At 38.4% G+C, this 22,613-nt stretch overlaps 1 protein-coding gene across 9 annotated transcripts in view; it reads left to right on the forward strand.

The window, feature by feature from the left end:
- Window positions 1-22,613, forward strand: part of CDK14 (cyclin dependent kinase 14) — a 343,783-nt gene that overhangs the window by 191,690 nt on the left and 129,480 nt on the right. For all 9 annotated transcript variants that reach the window (XR_012579124.1, XM_026795414.2, XM_026795418.2 and 6 more), the window contains one exon: window positions 17,913-17,976. Coding sequence is in view for 8 of the 9 variants with exons in the window: in XM_026795414.2 (XP_026651215.1) it covers window positions 17,913-17,976 (64 nt within the window). In the remaining variant the exon portion in view is untranslated. The remainder of the gene's footprint in view (window positions 1-17,912; window positions 17,977-22,613) is intronic.

The following is a 22,613-nucleotide window of genomic DNA, read 5'->3' on the forward strand; positions in this document are numbered from 1 at the left end:
ATGTCCAGCTTGAACCTCCTTGGGCGCAGCTTGAGGCCATTTCCTTTTGCTCTGTCACTGGTTTTTGCTATTACAGCCTGTAAGAGCTAACAAGTCTCTTGCCTCAAAGTATTAAACTAATGATGTGTCATCATAATTTCCTGCAAACTTTTTGCTTTGCTATTCTCTGACACAATCAGCTTGGGTTTTTGTTGCAAGGTGCTAGGTCTAATGGACTGAAGACCTGAAGTGGTAATTTCAGCATTTCTGTTTCATCTTGCAATATGTGCACAAGACAGGATGAAACTTTGATCAAGTGCACGTTGAGCAGTAAAATCATGAGAATAGGAAAAATGTGAGGCAATGTGTTGATTCAAAATAAAATTACACAAAATTGGGAAATAGCATTTGGCTTTTGATAAGGAATAGCTAAGATCTTTATCAGTAGTTTATTCCCGTTCATCATTTGTTAGCATACATATCTCTATACGCAAACTTTGAGGTTTTCACATCAAAGAGAATGTGCCATTGTAAATATAAAATTTAGTGATGTCTAGATGTTCAAGCTGCACCAAATGCCTTTAAGCTATCCCCACACCATGGAAAAATTGACAGCTCCTTGGATCTGGTGATGATCAGTATGAATTAGTTGAGTGTTAAAGCTGATTACACTGAGCAGCCTGCAGTATGCTTGTGCATGCCACACTGGAGATATCAACTTGGTTACAGCTCTGATTTTTATATAAACATGTGCTTTTATACTTACTGCTCTTAACAGATTCAAAACAGACCAGAGTTGAATCTCTTGTGTTAGCTAAATTTTTCTTTGGCAGGGATTTTTTTTTTTTTAAGTGGGAAGGTATTTCTGTCTTTTCTGTCTTACAGGAGCTTTCTGAGAGCCACAATTGATCAAAGTGAATTTTCCTCCCAGGCTCTGAAGTCTTCCCCATAAGGGAATAATCTGTGCATTGCCTGAACTTTAGCCTTGGTGCCAATACACTGCAAATTAGATTTCACTGCAGGAATAATGTACAAAGAGTTCTCCTGGTACTTTGTAGCTCTCTGCACAGGCAGGACAATGGCATTTAAAGGCTGGTTTGTCTGAAAATGGATATTCTCTCTGCAAACATGGTTGTGGGAAGCATGTGCACCGCAGCAGCATCACAGTGCAGGTAGGGTGTCACAGCAGGAGTGGGAAGTGGCAGCCAGAGCTTCTCTATTTCCTGACACACATATTGAATAAGCTGAGGACTCCTCTCTGATATTGGATGCTGTTGCTCTGTTGGGTACCATAACACACAGTACTAAAAAGTAATTAAAAGGGAACAGTATGCATTGAGCCCAGCAGCCTGATCTGCCAAAGGGCAGCTCCAGAAACGCCAGATTTCCACATGGAGCTGTGCAGCAAAACACAAGAGTTTGCCATTTCAGATAGCTATGAAAAATGACATTTTCATTTCAATGGGAATGGAAGCGTTTCTCCCATTATTGAAGATCTTAAAGGCTAGCAATACTATTTTTATACATATTTGCACACATACTTGTGATATACAAGCCTGAATGCAAGCTAGTAGTGTTTCCTCCATGTCTGATGTTAACAGGCATTAGTGAACCTACAAAGCTTTATCCCTGTAGCTCTGTATCTGAAGGTTTGCCTCATGTCACTGACATCCTCTGAAGCCTGGGAATAATGCTTTTTGAGAGCTTTTAAGCTTATGATGGACCCAAAGAGAATGTGCTTTCTGGTACATTGTGTTACTAGCATCTTTTGGGGAGCTAGCAATGCTAAACCCAAGGGAAGAGTACTTTAAACCACTGGATTTTGAAGTTCATCTGTGTATTCAGGTACTTAGTCAAATCTATTGGTCTTTTTTTTCCTGTTTCATTATTTAAAATACATTTTTCTTTCTCTCAGTAAATACTTTGGCTCTAAAACACAGGTCATTCATCTCTGATGGAATACATGTAACTGTGAGGCTGTATGTGGGATGAAATTTTGTTTTGTGTAGGCAGAGTGTCTATGGTGCCATCTATTCTTCTGGTTGCATGAATCTATTGTAATATAAATGTAATATAGTTCTTGCTTAGAGGGCAAAGTTTGTGTTTTCCTTCCATATCTTTCCATTTGCTTCCCACCAATGACTTCATGAGGAAAGTGAGGGAGGTTTTTGAAACTAATTAATTAGAAACATGCTGCTGACTTCTATCTAACACAATATGTAAGTAGAGAAGTGCAATCTTGCTAATAAATCTACCTCTCCTTTGCTTTATGACAACAATATGAAGAATATTTTACTTCTTTTCAGCACCACTGAAAATTAATTACATAAATAGCAGGCTTCTCTACCTGTGGGTCTTCTCTTTGAAGCTGTTAGCACTTACTCAGGATTTTGCTGTACTTGCCTGCAGGTTTTGCACTGATACCACTTTTACAAGGTTCTTCTCTGGGCTTTATGTCTTATGCCAAATTTCAAATGAAAGTAATTCTAAACTAGGCAAGTATGAGTGAAATTAACCTTTGAAATGAACTTTAAAAACAAAGTAAAATCTTCTGTGTGTTCATGCTTTGTAAAGGATTCTGGTAATATTTCAGATTTCTTTTTATGCAGTTTCAGCTCGGTTTTTGATCTCTGATTGCGCTATATTGTTTTGTGTATTACTGTGTGAGTAGAGTTTTTCCCATATAACAGGGCACAAGGTAAATTATGTTAATTTGCATTCACTTTTTGTGCAGAGCTCCCATCCTCACCATGTCTGAGTATCAATAGTCTGTGCTGTTCTTTGCCTTATACCATTAAACCCATATGGTCCTGGGAAAACAAACTTGGCCTAGGATTTAAAACCAGCAGTCTTGTAAAAACGTAGGACAATTTCTAGAGGAGTATTGCCTATGTGTGTTAGGAAAGGAGACTTTAAAAAATATGTATCTCACACTCTGCTAACATTTCTTTTAGAAATCGGGGCACTCAGTCTCACATTTATCCATGTTTCAAGTCATAAAAACACCCACCAGTGTATCATGGACACTTTCCAGGGGAGCTACCAGCTGGCAGCAGAAGAGAAGAGAAGGAGAGGAAATGATAAATTAATGTGTAACCCCATCTTTTTGCTTTGAGGGTTGGCTGGATTTCAGGCCAGCCAGGCACACAACCTCATGCACATAGGTGTCATCTGCCTGCAAGACGTTCCTGTCCAGCCTGCTAATTCTGAGCAAAACCCTGAGCATGGCTGGGCTGGCATTGCAAGAGTGTGGGTTATTATCATCTTGGTAGTGCAAAACATGAGGAGTAGTTGGCTATCAGAAAAAGAAAACAAATTAAGGCATGGTTCAGTGGAAAACAATGGCTTTGTGGTTTTCTTTGGAATCAGAATGTTTACTTTCTGCCATATTTCACTTGCTGAATGAGAAATGGGCTATAATGATAAGGAATCATTGTTTCTTTTCCAGACTTGCCTCTAGCCTTTGAGAGGGTGTTTACAGACGATATATTGAAAAAGAAATGAGACTCAGCTGGTGCAAATCAGTACCTGGTGTAAAGCAGTGCACTGATTGCCATCTTTGCAGGCACCTTCCTTCTTGGCCCCTTACACCACAGAAATATCCTCTTTGCTGTGTAAAATCCCTCTCTGTGCACATTGTGTCCGCATGTGTTATGGAGCTGTAATTGCAAACATTTTTGCATGCAGGTTACCCTGAACAGAAAAACAGTTGCAAGCAATTTGTGCATTTGTGGGAGCTGAAGCCCATTCTGGGAAGAAGTGTTGGTCTGCCAACAAAAAGTTTATTCTACAAGATAATATAGTACTATAAAAAACACAGACACATAAAAAAAACTTACCCTGCTATGCTGGCTTTATTTGCTAGGAGAGATAATAAATTATCAGGCATCAAATTGTCACACTGCTTTTTCTTTCATAAGTAAAGACACAATGTTCATTGCACTTGAATATTCCCTTTTCCCTTTCTTCTTTCACTTGTGTCTGAATTGCACATTGCTTGTCAAAAGTGAGTTTTCTGTGTAGCATCTTGATGGCCAAAATTGTTGTTTATGATCTGTAGCAGAAGTTGAAACATTCTTAAGGTTAAAAATGTCTAAAAATCAATGTGAGGCTTTTTTAGATGATGATTTTGGAGATGGGTTTTGAGAATCAGAGATTGATATGTCTTGCCTGTCTACACATGTTTCTTTAAAGACTTCAAGAATAATAGCCAATTTCTTCTGTCCTCCTTAGAGCTACTAAAAGTAAATCGTTCTCTCTGTCATGGTGTCTGGGGGAAACTGCCCCTTCAGCCTATGCAAAGGCTTTGAGGTACCATTTGCAGTAAGCCTAATTTGAATAAAGTTAGACTTTAACACCTATTTCAGTGTTTCCATTATCAGTGCCCTAGACTAGGTATTAATTTAGCAAGAATTTGAGCAGTTGCTGTAAGATTGTCTTCAACTCTCATTTTCACAAGCTGCTGATCCATAGTGAGCTAAAGGCAAATTTTGAGGTAAGCTTAGTGATTTCAGGAGGCTTCAAGTTTTCAAGGGGCAAACATTACTACACCCTGATTAGGATTGTTGCTTTTCTACTTCATTAAATGGCTCTGTTTCAATAACTTAGGCATAAAATTTTCATATGTTGAAAATTTTTTACAACCTTGTCCAAGTTTTAATTATACATATAAAAATGCTGTCACATAATTTCAGTCTGTCCACTATTTGTGTGTTGCCACTTCTTATGAGACTTGCACAGAGAAAAGAAAATCCTACTGACAAAATCAGTATTAATAAGTAGGAAAAGGGAAAAGAAAGGGAAATTAAATGTATTCTGCCACATAAGAAAATGTGAAAAAAAAAAGTCTTAGAAGATCCTGAGTATAGGAAAATTGCCTGACTAGGATCTTAATGCAATAGGTATTCTCAAATGAGTGTGAAATAAACAGAGCAGGTTATGAGCTGTGCAGTATTATGTTTTGTTCTTTTGCTTCGGTTCTTCCTTCCACAGTGTTCTAAGCTCTCAGTTTAAAGTGACTTGGAGGCTAAAGCAGAGCAGGACTCTCCAGCTGTCAGTTGCAGGAAGAGAAATGTTCTGTGTTTGCTGTTTGTCTTTAGAAGTGTGCATGTCTATCACTGTGCAGCTGTATTTCTGGCAACTGAGGTCTGTTCCCAAGTACATCACAGAAACCAACAATATATTTTGTGACACCGTAGTGAGAGTTCTTCACAGTGCTTTCTCAGGGCAGCATAGGACCCAAATGACTGCAGTGCAAACTCTCAGACCTGTTGGTGATGGAGCAGAACAGCATAAAGTAAATACTTAGCAGAAAATGCAGTGTGCTACAGCAGGTATGTTCTCACATAAATATGATTACCCTGATGAGTACAAATCAAAGATTTTCAGCATCTGACTTAGAACATTGGAAGATTGCAGTTGGACTTCTGTATCTTTTGATAGGTGAGAAATCAGTTGACTTTGTGAGCTTTCAATTTGATTAAACTTTATTGCATTATAAAGAGGGATTTATTACTTTAAAATAAAGCCTACTTCCTTTCACAGATATTTTAAAATATTCTAAATCTACTTCTTTTTCAAAATGGTGTTATTTGAACTGTAACTAATTTTCATCTTAGAACAGACTATATTTGCATTTTCAACCTATATATCCTGAGTGTGATTGTATTATAATAGCTGGTAGTTGTGCTGTTCTCATAAGAGAAACAAAAGTACATAAACTTTGTATCTCTGAATTGGCCCTTCATGAAAATCAGAGGAAAAGCAGACAAGGATTTTATCAATCCTTTAAGTATCCTTCATGTCTCATCTTGGTATGCATCCATAAAACATATTGCCCTAATTACTTAAAAAAAGATCTTAATAATTTGGATGTTGGAGATGCTGTGCATTTTGGTATAATCTGCCCTGGTCTGATGGGTGAGATTTGTGGTTGATGACATTGCTGTGCTGCTGAGCCAGCTCATTACAGTGTGTTAGTATTCCTCCTTCCTCTTGCAAAGGGAGGGGTGGGGATGAGGCCCTGCTGACCTCACTGCATCGTATCACTTTATCAGCTGCTCAGCAGTTCAGAGCAGTTCAAACTGTACCCAGGGAAAATAATCTTTAGTTTGTTTAGTGATTTTTTTTCATGAAAACTCTGCAATACCATATTCCATAAAAAAACTCAGACCAGTGAATGTAGCTGAAAACTAAGGGTAGTGAAACACATGTTTGCTACTAAAGTAATCTCTTCACTAGGCTACATTTACTTTCAGTAAAATGTACTTTTGGTGCAGCTTCCTACCACTTCTGCTTTATAGTATCTTCTTCTTGCTAATGTTCTCATGGTTTTGTTGCTTTTGTGGCCTTTTAAATAGCTTGATGATAACATTGTGCTGCTCATCTGCATTCCTCACATAGTCCAAGAGATCAGCTGTGCCTACAGGGTTGAGAGGTTGATTTTTCTCTCTGATAACTTGCATAGTTGATTGTCCAAGTTTCATTGGTGTAGTATCTCTCTTTCTTCTATTTCAGTGAGATCTTTAAAGTTTACCCCCAAAATACCTTGTAATAGCAGAGTTGTCATGTTAAAGATTAAAATTGTCATTTCACTGTTGTTGTATCTGATGCCCCATCATTTTTGAGCCTTCATGTCATCAATATTTCAGGCCGTGCATTTTTGTGGACCTCAATGTACTGGGGACAGAGCATAAGAAATTGTTACTCCAGTCTTCCCCCTCCTGTCTCTCATTATTGACTACCAATGGTACTGAAGCTCATTCTCATATATCTGTGCAAATTTTCTTTTTTTAATTTCTGTATCCTATTTATTTAGTTACCTGTTTCTCTCTCTGGATTGTTTTTTATTCTGTTTTTCTGGGAAAAAAAAAATGGAGCATGATATGCAGGTGTTAAGTAGCTCAAATCATTTGAGAATTTGCTGTAATTCACTCACACTTCACTAATTATTTCAGTGCAAGCCCCCTCAGTTCATATTGGAGCTGCAGGCAGTATGTTCCCCGAACACTGAGTCCTCTCAGCTCCTTTCTCCAGTGAGCAGAGAGGATCAGTTGCAGCAGCTCCTGGGAAGTAGCTCCATTTTGCCCAAAAGCAGGATCTGCCACTGCAGTGCCCTGCAGGCAGTGTGAGGTTTAATTGGAGACAGGAGGTGACTACAGCCTAGTCCCTCCTGCTTGGTGCTTTTGCCAGCTCAGAAGTCATGGACAAAGTTACCTAGTGCACCAACGTCAGAGCAAACAAGATGGTTCACTGAAGCTGGCAGTGCTGCTGCCCCTCCCAGCTGAGAGAGACCAGATTTCATCTTCATTTAAATAAGTAAAGTGAAAACTCTTAGGCTATCTGCCATCTGCTTAAGGCCACAACTGCTAAATGAGCAATAAATGGTTAAATCACAGCTTCCAATTTTTGAAAATTTTATCATCTCAACATTCTGTACTCTTTCAAAACCCATTTCTGATCTCAATGTTTGGGCATGTACCTCATGGTGTCAGGGCAGTGAATGCCTTCCTTTCAATGGGTTTGCAAGGAAATAGGTGAAGAAAGTGTCAGGACAATGGGTAGATGTTTCAGCAAAGAATTCACTGGAAATTTCCAAAGTACTCTGAGTGAGGTGTGCTGGCTCTCTAGGCTGCACTGGAGGATGCAGGTTCTGTTCAGCCAGTCCTCCCACAGATCTTACCATCCTCTGGGTGAGAATTCATAAATTGCTGGGATCTGCACTGACCCCACTTAAAATGTCTCGGCTGCTTTTATAGCCACTCTCTCTCCATCAGACATAGGCTGACATTTCCCCCATTTATAGGAAGAAAATATTTCTGTACTTCCATTTTTCATTTTTCTTGCTTGTTCTGTGCCTGTGTTTCAGAAGGATAGTATAAAACTATTTTCTTTTGTAGCAGCAAAATACTGCTGTTTGGAGTGAATACCCCAAGCATCATGCTGTGTTTTGTTGCAGGAGACACTCTTCCAACTGTGTCACTTGAAATGGATTTTAAGTGATAAGGTTAGACATTTTTTAAAGGGATTTGATTTGGGATTTCTGATAAGGTTCAGTGTAGGAATCAGCTGGATATTTAGACATCCAAGAAGAGTACTCTTATCTATCTATATAGCCATCACAACTGGAGCTCATTATTAATGCCCTCACTGTTTCAGAAACATTGTACCACCTGAACCTGCACATTCTTCAAATGGCAGTGTGACTGGCAGCCTTCCTTTTCTGCAGATTGTCACTTTAAAAACTTGACAAAATACCCACTGCATCACTGAGCTCCTTGTGGCTTCACAAATCCATTCAAAATTGAGATTATTACAAGACCAAGACCTTAATTGGCAAAATAAGGAGCTGGAAAACTTCTAGATCAGATTCGAATGTCATGCTGTTCTGTGATGCTGAGTACCAGGCTTCATGTATAGGTCTCAGTGTATGTTACCTCCCTTGGTTTTTTAGGGGAGAAAAAGAATTTTCATGATACTTTTTTTTTTCCCCAGACAGTGAGATCAGTCAGCTCTAGTATTCTCTCTGCTTAGCACAACAGCTTTCCTCTGCAAGTATATTTCTATCCCACAAGCAGCATGTGTCACAGCCTCTGTTGTGCTGTGCTTGTGCCACTCCTGGGGCATGGGCAGTGGTGAGCCTGGTGTGGTGTCAGAACCAGGCACAATCCTTCCTCTGACGTGCTGGGACTGGGCACCAGGCCAGAGGCAAAGCATTCCAGCATCAGAGAAGTGCATTGTGCATTTACTGCTTAGGAGTGGAGGTTTGTTCTGGGGGAACCTTGATTGGTTCCTGTGAAAACCAGTGGGTCAGAGAAAATCCTTGTGGAGAAAGGATGTGATCCCAAATGCTCTGGTCTGTTTAAACAGTTGTAGTTGAATGACACCATAGTGAAGAAATGTAATTTTATTTTAAATAAAAAGCTTTTTCTTGCTGTTTTGATGATGATTCATAGGAATATGCACCCTTTGGTCTGTTAATTATTTAAATAAGCTTTCCAGCTGAATGGCAGCTTTTAGCCCTTAAGTATCCTGATGCAATGGTGTAGCTTGCCTGCATCAATGGGATTGGGTACTACAACACCAGGCAGGAATTCATATGTGTTAACTGAGCCAGTTTTATGGTCTTCAAAAAGACCGTAAAGCCAGCTTTATGATCCAAGAGGAGCATTGCTTTTCTGATAAGCCAGCATTTCCAAAAAACCCTGTATAGTGCATACCTGGAATTCAAATGAGCCAGCTGCTGAGCCAGCACAGCATGGCTTCTGGAAGTACATTTCAGAAAAGCCTCCCACAAGGTTCTGGCTTTTATTTTTATTCCCCTTTTTCAGTTTAAAGAAAATAAGTCAGTAAAAAAATTAGAAATAAGTCTTTAAAGAGCATGTTTAGGAGAGGGCTCTCTGTTTGGTGGGTTGTTCCAAAGGCTTTGCAGCCTAGACAGGATAGGAAATGGGAAATGCAGAGCATATCACTATCTGTACGGAGCAAATCAGAGCAGATTTTAAAGAATATGTAAACAAGCATGACTTGTGAGCCACGGGGTCATTCTGGCAGAAAATTAGTGGCTTTGCAGCAAAGAAATCTATTCTGTTTGTTCTCAAACAGCGAGGAAGAGACCTTCCAGCACAGCTAGCAGCAGCAGCTGCTTCTGCACATGTATTAACACCAATCTCTTCCTCAGTGAAATCATTCCCTCTCTGTAAACTTACTTGAGAGCTCCCAAGCTCTGTCAATCTCAGAATACCAAACTTGTAGAGGGGGAGAGAAATCTTTTGAGGTTAGCTTGAGTCTTCTACATGAATTTTCTTCCCAGTCTTTTCCTGATCCACAGCCTTGAGGTCTACAAAAGCTTTTCTCTTTTAATAAGGATCAGTTTCATCCTGTTGAGGTCTTTTATAGTTTCTGCAGCTCCAAAGCACATACCAGAGAACCTAAGTCTAGTTTAATGTCAGAATTTTTAAATTCTGATTATGGGAATTTTTGCTGATGGAAGGAGACTCCTGAGCAGAGGTGGCTAGGAAAGATGAAAGGACAGGTCCTCTGTTCTGCTTTTAGCAGTTCAGCATGGAGCATCTCTCACAAAGGAGCCATCTTTTCACTTTGGTGCTAAACAATCTCCTTTTACCATATTCATCATTGTTTAACTAGCTTTTAATTTGGCAAAATTGCTGCATGGTTGCACTGATGTGAGGGAAAGTGCAGTCTCTGTCAGGAGTTTCCTTTTTCCCCTTTTGCTGCTAATTTCAGATTGTGTCTTTACGTCCTAGGCCCCTCTTACTTTCAAAGTAAGTTTGCCAAATCCTTTTTTCTAGTTCTTTTTTAGTATTAATCTCATTCACATAAACATTTTAGTAAGAATCACTAAATTAAAAAAACTAGTTTCTTCCACCATGTGAACTCTTGTGAATGCTCTGAGTTACTAAAATAGGGCCTAATGATGAAATGTGCTGACTCCCTGTAGGAAGAGGATGTCACAGTCCTGCATGAGTTGTTTCACCCTTGCTTTTTCTCATTGTGAAATTTAGATTAAATACTCCAGTTTTGTGCTGATTCCAGTTCAGTCTGGATTATGGACAGAATTTGTTTCTAAAAGACACCAAATCACAAAACCAGCCCTGTCCAAGTTACCTTTTGGAATAACCAAAACCCTTCCCTGAGTGAACATTTAAGGACCCTGGCATGTCAAACCCCCGTGGTGCTCTGTTGTAGGGCTGGAGGGTTTCATTTCACCTTGTGCTGATGCTCTGCAGAGCTGCGTGTGCAGTGAGGGCTGCCCAGCTCCTCCTCCTTCTCCTCCTCGTGCCAGCTGTCTGGAGCGGTGAGTGGGCAGGGCTGGGCTGGCTTTGGGCACCCTCCAGTGCCCCTGCCCTCCTCATCCTGGCACAGCTGCACTGCTGCCCCTGCCAGGCTCCCCAGAAAGGTGCCTCTGGTCACGGTGGCGATGAGGAGAATGATGAATTTCCTCGTGTTGCAAATGGTATGGAAACAGTGTTGGAATAAATTTAACTTTGCAGCGCAGACAGCTACTAAAATATTGTTTATGTACATAAGTAAGGATGGAAAAAATCACATATTAAAAAGGTTTCCTGGCAAGACTTCACTGTGTTTTGCCTCATGGGGAAAGGAAGTTAAGAACAGTTGGGCCCTCTACTGTTTCAAGTACCTCATTTTTCATCCTTGACAGAGCCAAAGCAAAAATATTAGTTGAGCTTGATGTTTTGTTTTTTTAAATGAATGTGTGTTATTAGAATTTTGTGGGAATATTTTGCTTCCTTCATGCATACTGGCACATTACCCCAAGGTTTTAGAATACAGCTTCATGTACTGAATCACTTCTTATGCTTAAAGGAAGTGGTTCAATTACCCACACATAATGGAATGATGATATTCCACTTGATGCCTGAGTCAGGCTTTTCTTGAGCCTCATTCTGTTCTTACTGCTTCTTTTTTCACCTTAAAGTATAAGCTCCAATAACTTCCATTTTTTCACAAAACAGCATCACTTTCCTTACAGCAAGAACAGGTTTATGGGGCTGGTGAGGAGGTGCCTTTTCTCTTTTCTGTTGCTCTTGCTTCCCAACCTCATCATCTGTGCAGCATGTACTTCATAAGGCTAGTGAAAGAATTTAATACCTTTTTTTTTTTTTTTTTTTTGTTAAGACCATGTTTAGATCATTTACAAAATAACTTGTAAAATAAATACTCCAACCAGTTTGTTTTCTAACCAGCCTTGTTTTCTCGTAAAGCCATAATTCTGATTTAATTTCCTGATTGAATGCAGTTCAAATAAAAAATATTCTTTTGCACATTATCATTATGCATATAAAATGGTGGCTGTTGAATTTTTTTTCCTTCTGCCATGTATTGTCATTGTAAGGGTTTTTTTCATTATTCTGGTAGCATTTGCATATAAGGAAGCAAACAAAATTATCACCTCTTTTATGCATAAAACTAAGAATAAGAATTTGAAATTCTGTATTTGTGTGCAAAGTGTTTAACATTTTGTTCTGAAGAGGAATCATACAAGTTATGTTTTCTGTATCCTTAATCATTCGCATTACACTTTTATATTTTTAATCTGTTTCACTGGTATTTAATTTCTTATCTGCGTGGGAATAATGAAGGGATATTTTGTTGACAGTTGACTGAAAAAACCACAGAAAGTTTGCTATGTAAGAAAAATAATTTTATTAAAATATGGTTTTCAGGTTCTGAACAAGGCCCTTATTGCTTTCCACATGGGAAGAGACTGCCTAGATTACACAATCTTACTTACACTTGCTTTAACTTTGAACTGACATGGATTCCTGGTCTAGGAACTATTTGCAATTTTTGCTACTCATTTAATGAAGTAAGGCTTCAATATTCTAAATCTTAAGGACAATGAATAGGCATGTGGTATTTACTTTTCACATATCCAAATAAATATATTCTTGCCAATTTAACAGAAATTAAGTTACTTTTTTACTGCAGCTGTGAACCATGGAACTTCCACAACATTCCCAAGGGTAAAATGTGTTTGGCCCCTAACAAACCTGTAAGTGCATTACACAAATTCATAGATTTGCAGGCCCTTATGGAAACTCAACTGCAAAAACACACCTCCAAACTCCTGATGTGAAGAAATGAACTAAATGATTGGTGTTGAGGCAGTTCCATTTCTGACTGTGTGTTTTGGATATTAAACTTGACACTCGGCTGTCGCTGTTGTGCCCAGCAGGGAGCCAAGGGAAGCCTTGCTGCAGTTGTCAGTCAGCAGACTCTGACTCAGCATGCAGAATACACAAATAGTTACTGCATGCTTTTTCTAACCTATATTGGTTATACTGAAACCAAGTGCTAAGTTGAAGGATGAAGTTCGTTCTTTGCTTTTCACTGCTACCCGTACTTTGTGCTCACTGACATTGCTCGGCTGTAACACAGAACTTTTCCAGATTGTGAAGGATGTGGTTCAGATCCACCTGAGTCTGCTCCTCAGGAGGGGAATGTGGCTGTAGGTGGATCATCTGGACAAATGCCTTAGCACCATTGCTCTTCCAGAGCAGAAATTCTGTGTCCAGAGGTGGCTCTGAGAGTGATGGAAAAACCCTGGAGCTCACACTGCTCCTCAAGAGACAAATCTAAAGCAGTAATGTACTTTCCCCTAATGGAATGGAAAGCACCTAGGTTTTTTACTAAGTTGAAAACTTCATTAGATATTTATGTTTCTAAAGAACAGAACAAATTTTTGTTGAAAAACCAAACATCTGAAACCACCAAATCTCACTCAACAGAAAGGGACTGCTGATTTGGAAATGGTCTGCAATGCTTATACTCTTCCTCTTTTGATTGAGTTCAGTTCCTCAAAGAGCTGCAGTCTCCCATGGTACATCACAGCCAAGGATTCACTAAATGCAGTATATTTTATCCAGGAAACAAGAAGACTGGAAAAAAAATCTTGAACATCCTTAAAAGGTACAAAAATATGAGAAAACATTTTTATATCCAGCTTGTAACTTTTCCCGGTTAAAATTGTAGGGCATTTTTAAACAATCCACTCTTCTTTTAAAAGGAAAAAAATGCATTCCCTTGATACTTTTTTTTTTACACTAAACTTTGGTTGTTCATCAAGCTGACCTAACTTTAAAAAAATTTAAAATTCTGCATATAATTTAGCCTGATTTCCATAACTCTTGTCTAAGGAAAGGCAGCTCATTTGCATTCTGCTCTTGTCTACCATTCTGCTCTGGATAATACCACAGGCTGCAGGTTCTTTGTCTTGTTGAAGTCCAAACCATCACCCTTCTTGAGGATCATCAGCTCTAACAAGGGTTAAAGCATATCAGTATATATCAGTAATATGCAGCTTTGTGTATTCAAAATTTGTAGTGTAAAAGGAAATGCTTTTCTTTATTAATTATGCCAGCAATTGGGAAAGAGCTGGTAGGAAAGATTTGCACTGCTGTTCATCTAATAGATGGCAGTAACGTGGGATGGTTTTGCATTTGAAGCAGAGCACAGGACAACATGACTAATTGTGTTGGTAGAGTGGTGCAAAGCTCACTGTAAATTAATTATTCCCTTGTACACCAGGGAATGGTGACTCCTTGCAATACCAGATGCTAACCCCCAAATTTTTCTTATATTAAAAAAATAAGGTAATTCAGTAGCCCTTGATGCATTCTTGTTGCATTTCCCAGGAAATCTTTCTTTATCGTGCTTGTGTATGGAGATTTGAACAGCAGGTTCTGTTTTTATGACTTTCTGCCAAACCCTAATGGTATCAACTGGCAGTCCAGGTATTTCATCCTCAGTATCCTGATGTGCTGTAAATCTGTTATTTTTATATAAATAGACTACTCATCCTACAAATGGAATTAGAATCTGGTCCTGATTTTTAGTAGCAAGTTTCTAATGAGAACATCATTTTATATGCCTTGTCAGAGAACAAAAAGATCCCAGAATGTTGTCTGTGGTATGGAACAGCAGAACCCCAGTAGATTTTGGAGTTTTCTTTGCAGAAACCATAATCACCATGATCCCTGGAAAACATTAAATCCATTCCAAATATGAGAATTTTAGATTAGTCTTGTGTTAGTAATTCAATTTAAAGAAAATAGGCTATTGAACCATGCAAGCTGAATGCTTACTTTACTGAGAAGTAAATTATCAGTAGAGAAAGCAAACAAGTTAGTCTTATTTTTCAAGTAGTTCTCAATGCTAAATAAAAGTTTATTTCCAGTATTAAGTTGGAGCTTGGTTGCTGTGACAGCAGTCATGATTTTTATGGTTTTGGAAGATGAAATGGAAAGAAAAAGTGTTAAAATATAGAGGAGGCAGAACTCCTGGTGTCATGATTAGGATGAGAAGTGGTGGACCATGAAAGCTGGGGCTAGGAGGTCACCTGTGAAAGAACAGCTCCTGGTGTTCAGCTGCTGTCTGGGTCTGGGTAATCAGTCTTCACTGCTAAGTGACAGAGTATTCCACTAAAAGCAGAAGGCTGGTGGGTTCTCCCTTCCCTTTTCCATGCTGGTGCCTTAATTCTCTCTTGTAAGCTGCAAAACAAGGCAGATTCTTCTCCGCTGTGGTGTTAAGTGTGAATCCCACTTTGCTTTGTTTACAGCAGATGTCAAAACTCGTTGCTTTGGATTGCTTAATCCCACTCATCAAAATGGGATTGATTGCAACTCAGGAGAATCACTTACAAAAGGATGCTTACAAATCTCTTTATGTAGATTTACCTGTGGGCAGTGACTGTTTCATCTAATCCAAAAGCACAGTTCTTTCTTTCACTGCTGCCCTCTCCTCCTTTTTTGTTGGTTGTCACATATTGTGAATTTTTGTGTTACATGTGCTAAAAAATTGTGTGGAAGGATGATCTTTATAGTGTTTGTACCATGCATTAAAATAAGGTGTTTGGATCCTTTCCTGAACTACCAAGTGTCTCTACCTCAAAAGTGGTTGGCATTTAGATGCTAGGCAACCTGCAGTTGTTTTCAGCCTGACTGCTGCCCTTGAGAGAAGGTATAAATATTGCAGGTGCTTTGAGTTCTCCGATGCACAGAACTTGCTCATAGCTCATGGCTCCTAGATACTGTGGTGGCAGATGTGCTAAAATATTAGTGAAGAAATGGATTGGAAAACTAGTGAAACAAGAAACACTGAATCACATATGATTCCTTTAAACAGTGAAAGTTACAGATTTTGTTAGCTGGTTTTAATTTTTATCTGTGCAGTCCCATAGCCGCCTCTGTCTCATCTAAAATAAGAGGCAAATAAGAACACACTTTTAGAGGAATGTGGATAATGTTTTTAATATCCAGAACAAATATATTCGTAACAAATACATCTTATTTAATAAGAGAATATTCCTTTGCTTCACTAAGAGGGGTTGCAAAGTTGAGAACCTTGTTTCTTAATTTAAATTGATGTAAGAATCTCTGTTTTTGATCCACGGGCTCCCTCTCCTGGTCTGGGAGGTGCTCGGTACCTGGAGCTTGATTAATACAGAAGGTAAGTGGAAGTTATTTGCAAATTGATTTTGTGACACAGTGTCGAGGGTGTCTCCAAACTTCCTCAATGTTTAATGAGAGCATTGTGCTCTCTCTAATACCAATAATGAGACGAACACGGGTGTTGTGATGAATCAGGGCTGCAGGGCCAGGTTTATCTTATTCAAGTGGCAATTAAGACATATCACAAGGACTGAAAGCAATGTGCTACAAACAATATTTACAAATAAAATCGGTGAATTTGCATACCTAATAGCTATGTGAATGTATACTCTATATTGCACTGATACTGTCACCTTTGTCACCTTAGTGCTCTGCTTTCACCTTCTGCTGATCATACTACATCCAGGTTGGACTGTGTGCCTATTGTTTATAATTGTGGAGAAAAAATATATTTAGATTAATATTCTTAGATTAGAAACATGGCTATTTTAAACTGCTCAATAAATTTGCAAAGCTCATAAGTAAAAATTATATCTATTTTAGAGTTCATTTACTTTTGTCTCAAGTTTTTAAGTTCATTTCTAAATTTAATTTCATAAACTTGTGGGAGAGTTTAAGAAAAACTTTTTGTGTTTTACTTTGCCATTCCTGCTTCTAAGAATTTTTTTCAGCTTGAATTTATCAATGTGAAAAAAATATTTACATAGCTTAAGAAATGAAACAGGTATTCTAGAGTAGTTTTTCCTTTAATGCTCCTAAGTCATGTGTATATTGCAGCAAACAAAATTTAATAATATCTCTTCAGTTCCAAATGATTTGGAGTAGATGTTGTTTTTTCACATTTTTTGGACCAAAGATTTTCATGCTAACTTTGGGCTTGCTTTATTCTGATGTAAGTGACCACAGAATGCCACAAGGACTCAAGATATGCATGTCCAAAAAATTTCTTCAGATGACCTGCAGTGCAGATAGGGGCAGAGCTGGAAGGGGCTTTTTTAAATTGATAATGCAAAACAAGCACCAGATTAATGTGAATTACTTTCACTCAGAATATCAACCTTTTATTCCAGGGCCTGAGTTTATAACAGATATTCAAAAGAATCTAGCATTTTCATTCATGTTAGAAACTGAGTGCAAATTTTTGAAAAGAAAGATTGTACTAGTGAAATAATAAATTCCACAGTTTGTTCAGAAATGTGTTTCTAGGGCTGGTAATTTCAGTGTTCCTCCTGGCTTTACTTAAAGCAAGTCTTGACAGTTACTCGCCATGAAGAAAACCAGGTTTGGGAGAACTACTTAGAGCAGTTCTCTCCCTTTGGTTATTACTGCTTGTGTCAAGGGCATGGGGAGTGAACCTCTCACATGAACAGAGAATATAAGATGCATGTGAGAAGTGTAAACACTTTGATGCTGTAAGTTAGTCTGACTTACATTACAAGAAGGAGGATAGTTGAAATGAATAGAGACAAAGCATAATGCATGAGTCAAAGTCTATCTCCTAAGAATTTGCTATTTTTATGTGTACTGCAGCCATGTTAAAATAACAACACTTTGCTGTGCATTCTTGTTCATGCCACACTCTTGATAATCCTCTTTACCGTCTGTGTAAATCTTTTATCCTAGCATCTATTTATATCTGTTTATCTTATCTAAATTTCTGAGGATTGAAGTTATTTCTGAGCTAAGTTATCTAGCCTCTGTAACCAATGCTCTCAGATAGCTTGATCCTTGTCAATGAAAAGTAGCTTTAACATCCATTGGTTAAAGAGGCAGTGTGACAGGAACATTGCACTCCCATTCTGCTTTATAGACTCCACTGGTACCTTGGAAATGCTGTAAGCATTTAACCTTTAGTACTTTCTTCCTCTTCATCCCCCAGTGAAGAAGTTTGGATTGTGCTTTCTACAGTGCTATGACTTGTTAAGTCTTTTCCATTAAATCAACATTTTTAAATTTTTTTTTTTTTTTTTTTTTTTTTTTTTTTTTTTTTTTTGTGTACAGGTTCTTGGAACACCAAACGAAGATACGTGGCCCGGAGTCCACTCTTTACCCCATTTCAAACCAGGTAGGTTGAAGCACCAAGTTCCTCCAAATTCCCTCTCTGGAAGTACACAACAGAGATAATTACATCCCTGACCACAAGAGATCAAAATGACCTGGTGTGCAGTGTGTGAACCATGATGAGCTTCTTCCAGTTGTTTACTTTTATTGTGCTCAGAGTGGGAGATTTTCTTTTGTTTAATTTCTTCCCATTCTGTTTTGTTTTCTTCTGTTTGTTGCAGCATGAGCCCTGACCTGTTTGCATTCCTCAGCCACTGAGAACTGTGCCTTTCAGAGTGCTAGTGTGCTGATTGTCTATTAGGATTACTTTTCCAGCAGAGCACACCAAACTTTGACAAATATTAAAGGAAACTAAAGAGTAGAGAAAAGAAATTGAGAAAGCTGAAGTTATTACTAGATCATCTATTTGTATCTTTCTGCAAAGATACATATTTTAATTTTTTAATATGTGTCCTATTTGCAGTTGTCATACTATGTAACCATCCTTGAAAAACTGTTTCACCATCTGATACCTTTTTGTGAGGGGGAGCAGTTTTTCTCCTAGAGACCAGGAGGATGTGGGCAGCTTCATTATGCTATGCTATGTGTGCATGTTTGTGTTTGCAATATATATATTATCTATGTATGATGTAGTATGTAATATATATATAGTCTAGTGAACTTCTGAGTGGGAATCTTAGAAATATGGTTTTTAAACACGGCAAAGCAGGAGAATGAGTAGGCAGGAGATGAGGCAGAGGAGCTGTAAAGGACAAAGAGCTCTAGATAGCTCCCAAAACAAGAGAGAGAGAAAAACAAATTTGTTGTAGGGCTTACCCTGATAGAGACACAAAGCCTTGAGAAATAGGAATGCAGACAGGTCTCTTGCACATTGCTTTTTGGTTTCTGTCCTATTGCTGACTTACTGCTTACTGTGTAGTGAAATCACACTCCAGTGCTCTCTAGTGAATTAGTAGAAACTTTAACAGTCATTCCCTGAAATACTAAAAATACTGCAGTGTTCTCCCCTTAAACTCTGTGTCATGAAGTTTACAAGGTTTTGTGTTTCTCATTCTTGATACTGATTGAAAGGTGAGCAAATACAGAATCCTTACAGAAATGTAGTGGTCTGTAAAAACAGCCCAAAACCATTGGCTTTAGCAAGAATAGTAAAGAGAAGGGAAAAGCCTGAAGGTGTCAGTGACTGCTCTTTGGGTTGGTTTGTTTTTCTTTTTCTGTGAGGTACAGGAAAGTTTTGAACAGTAGATGGCAGCCAAGAAATGTCCTGGTTTTGTTTTTCGGTTTGACTTCCAAGTGTGTCAGGGGATGTGGGTTTATTACCACAGAAGAACATCAGGAAATAAATCCACTGTAGGCACATCATTAAATCTAATTTTTATATGGGCATTGTGCTAGAATTGCTTCTATTTTCTCCATTCCAGACTATGGATTTTTTCACCTATGAATACATAATTTTTATACAAATGCAGAGTGGGGACAGCAAGAAAGTGTCTCCAAGACAGAAAATGGTCACTCAGTATTTTCACCATTTCTGCATGGTGTGGCCTTTGTTTTCTGAGATCCTTTCCACATCTGTGAAGTATGTAGATTTGTAAGTCAGAGTAATTACTATTCTTGCTGGCAATAATTTAAACTTTTTAGGGCCTGTTAATATAAAGCACTGAGCTCCATAATTCTCTTACACTGTGGTGGTCTGGGAGCACTCAAAAAATAAAATCCCTGCTCTGTACACATAATGTGTTGTGCACCCTCTATCCTTGATGACCTTATTAAAAGATTTTTTGTTTGCCTTATGATTCCTTATTTGCTGTTTTTAGAAATTACAGCAATAGAAAGCATCATGTAACTGGACAACCAAAACTGGCTTGCATACCCCAAAACTGAGTAATTGAATTTTATGCTGGTAAATGTGGAATTGTTACAGCAGCAAAACACATCCCTCTGGGGCACCAGTACCTAAGGTATGCTCTGCAAAAAATGCTCTGACCTATGAGCTGGGCTGGAATAAACATGATTTGCTCAGGCCTTTAGGGTTGTGGGAGATGTTTGGTCAAGGACACCAGGTTCTCTGTCCTTCTTAAAAATGTGCTTTCCTTCATGCTGTTCTGTGCACAAAAGCTTTCTGGCTATGGTAAGGCTGCTGCATCATCTTCTACAGGTGCTCAACCACCCATGCTCCCCTCCCTGATGGTCTGAAATTGCTCTTACACTTCAGCTTTCCTGACTGACTTCTTAGGAGCAAAAATGAAAGTTGAAGCTTTAATCATACATTTAACAGTTGGACTCAATGGTCCATGTGGGTTCCTTCCAACTCAGAATATTCTGAGATTCTTTGGAGATGATTTAATCTGTTCTTTTTCCTAGCAAAATAGTGAAGTATCCTGAAAAGTCTTGCCAAATCGGAACAAATTCTAGTATTCTTGAAGATTTGTGAAATTACTGTATTTAAATACATGTGATACGGGGTTAAGTAACTCCTGTGCTTTGCATGTGACAGTAAGATCTAAAACTGATAGCTGCTAACAGTAATTGTGATAAATTGAGAAGTGCAGAGAGCGTTGGTGAGGATGGCAACATTCACTCAGGCAAGGCTTTAATTCTCTAAACTTGAGCATAAAACAAAAGCATTTGAACAGAATGATAAATGATTATTATAGTTTTTAAAATGCTGAGCACATTAAATGCCTGTGGATTTGGGAAGACTATTGAGAGTCCAAACAGAATTTCATTGCATTTCTTGTTTGCATACAGACTTCAATAACTAATTTTCACACTGTGCTTTGATAGGGCACAGCCTTGTGCTGCAGAGAGCTAATCACAGCTTACTCGGAGAAACGTGTCTGAGAAACTTTGTATTAGTCTCTACTACAGTGGCCAAGGGTCTTGATTATTATGGAAAGCATCCAATGCTTTAATAACTATCATCTCTGACATCTTAATATGTAGTAACATTTCTAAGCCTGAATAAGAGATGTGTTCCTAAGGCTAGTTGTGGATGGCTCTAGGTCATTTAAACCTCTAACCTAGGTGATTTTAACAACTTATAATAGTGAAAATAAAAATGGTCAGTTTTGTTTGCCATTTAAAAAGTCAGAAAGCAACTTGTATTTTATCTACCTGCTTTGAGATTACTTCCTGTCTTACAAATGCTCCAAGTGATACTCAAAGCTAAAAACTGGCCTGGTCTTTGAGCTTTCTTTGTGCTGCAGCCTCTGTCCTCTCAGACTGTGTTTGCACTTGTGAGCACAGACACACATACAAACACACACGTCCTGCTTAGTAAGTTACTTAAGGATAATCTGAATAATGCATTTGAGAGGCCTGAAATACTTCAGGACTATTGCAGTGACTTTGGGTTACCTCTGTGATTCCCTTTGAACTGTTATGGATGCTATAATCTTGAGAGGGTGTTTCTGTACTGAGGAATCATCATTTCTTTGGTCTCATCACCAAGGAATTCCAGACATTCTGGATGGCTGTGACAGTAATTATCTGCCCTCAAATAGGAAAACAGTTTGAGGGAATTATGAAAAAGTGCTAGTTGCTGGTTCAATAAAATCTTGATGTTTCAACAAAATCTTGATGTTTCCTTCACATGAGAAGCCCCACGTTTCAGGCTGTTGGACAGAGACAATGATGAACATGTTCCCCTAGATTTGGAGAACATGTTTTCACTATTCACTCTTTTGTTGCAATACTTTAGGAAATATGTAGATTTGCTGAGCTGAAACAGATTCAAACACCAATCATATCCTGTATCTCCAGTAATTCATTAAAGTAGACAAGTCATTAACTATGGCTTATCTAAATGAGTAGAGGTGAAGCAGTATTACCAAACAAGCTGCTTCCTTGTTAGTCTTGTGTCCAAGTCTTCCTGAATTTTTGAGCATTATGTTCTTCATGTTATTAAATCTCCCTTTTTTTTTTTTTTTAGTCTGGAGTCCTATCAACTTTCCCTCTCCAGCCATTTCTCCTGGATTGAGTCTTGTCCAAATAAATGAGCAGGATAAGCCTTTGGATAAATATCTACACTTAAGTCAAGTTTTCACTTTTCTGACATTCTCAGTTAGTTTTTGGGACTGATGCTGTGTAACCCCCATCCTGGGAAGTTAAGTAGAGATTTATCAGGAGGAACTGTCAGTGAGTAAAATGGGAGAAGGTAAGAAATGGTCTCAATAGAAGATAAATAAAGTGTCCATGGCAATGAAGAGATGGTAATGGTCAAGAAGAGGAAGGAACTTGTTAGGAAGGGGGAAAAAACATGAGAATGCTTTGTAATGTTCACTGTGCATCTTCACAATACTGTTTCTAGGTGAAAGAAAGTTAAATATTTAATCTTGGCCTGATGGTGTAGGAGCCTGAACCTCACAATGTTCCACAAGTAATCAGATACAATGGAGGGTAATACACCTGAAAAGGTGCCTTTATGAGACAATGGAAACATCTGTTGAGCACTGATTTTTAAAAGCAAATCCTTAAAGCCAGGATGAAAAGAGGTAAGAAAGAGTCTCTCCTTAAAGAGAAAGCAGAACACAAAAAGAAAAAGTGAGGAAAAAGCATTCCTAGGAAACTGTGCATAACATGGATTTTGCCAGGGACTGATGGGTACTTCGTGGGTTTATTAAAAACTCACAAATCTAT

This window comes from Zonotrichia albicollis, chromosome 1 (assembly GCF_047830755.1).
Source record: "Zonotrichia albicollis isolate bZonAlb1 chromosome 1, bZonAlb1.hap1, whole genome shotgun sequence".
Lineage (NCBI taxonomy): Eukaryota > Metazoa > Chordata > Aves > Passeriformes > Passerellidae > Zonotrichia > Zonotrichia albicollis.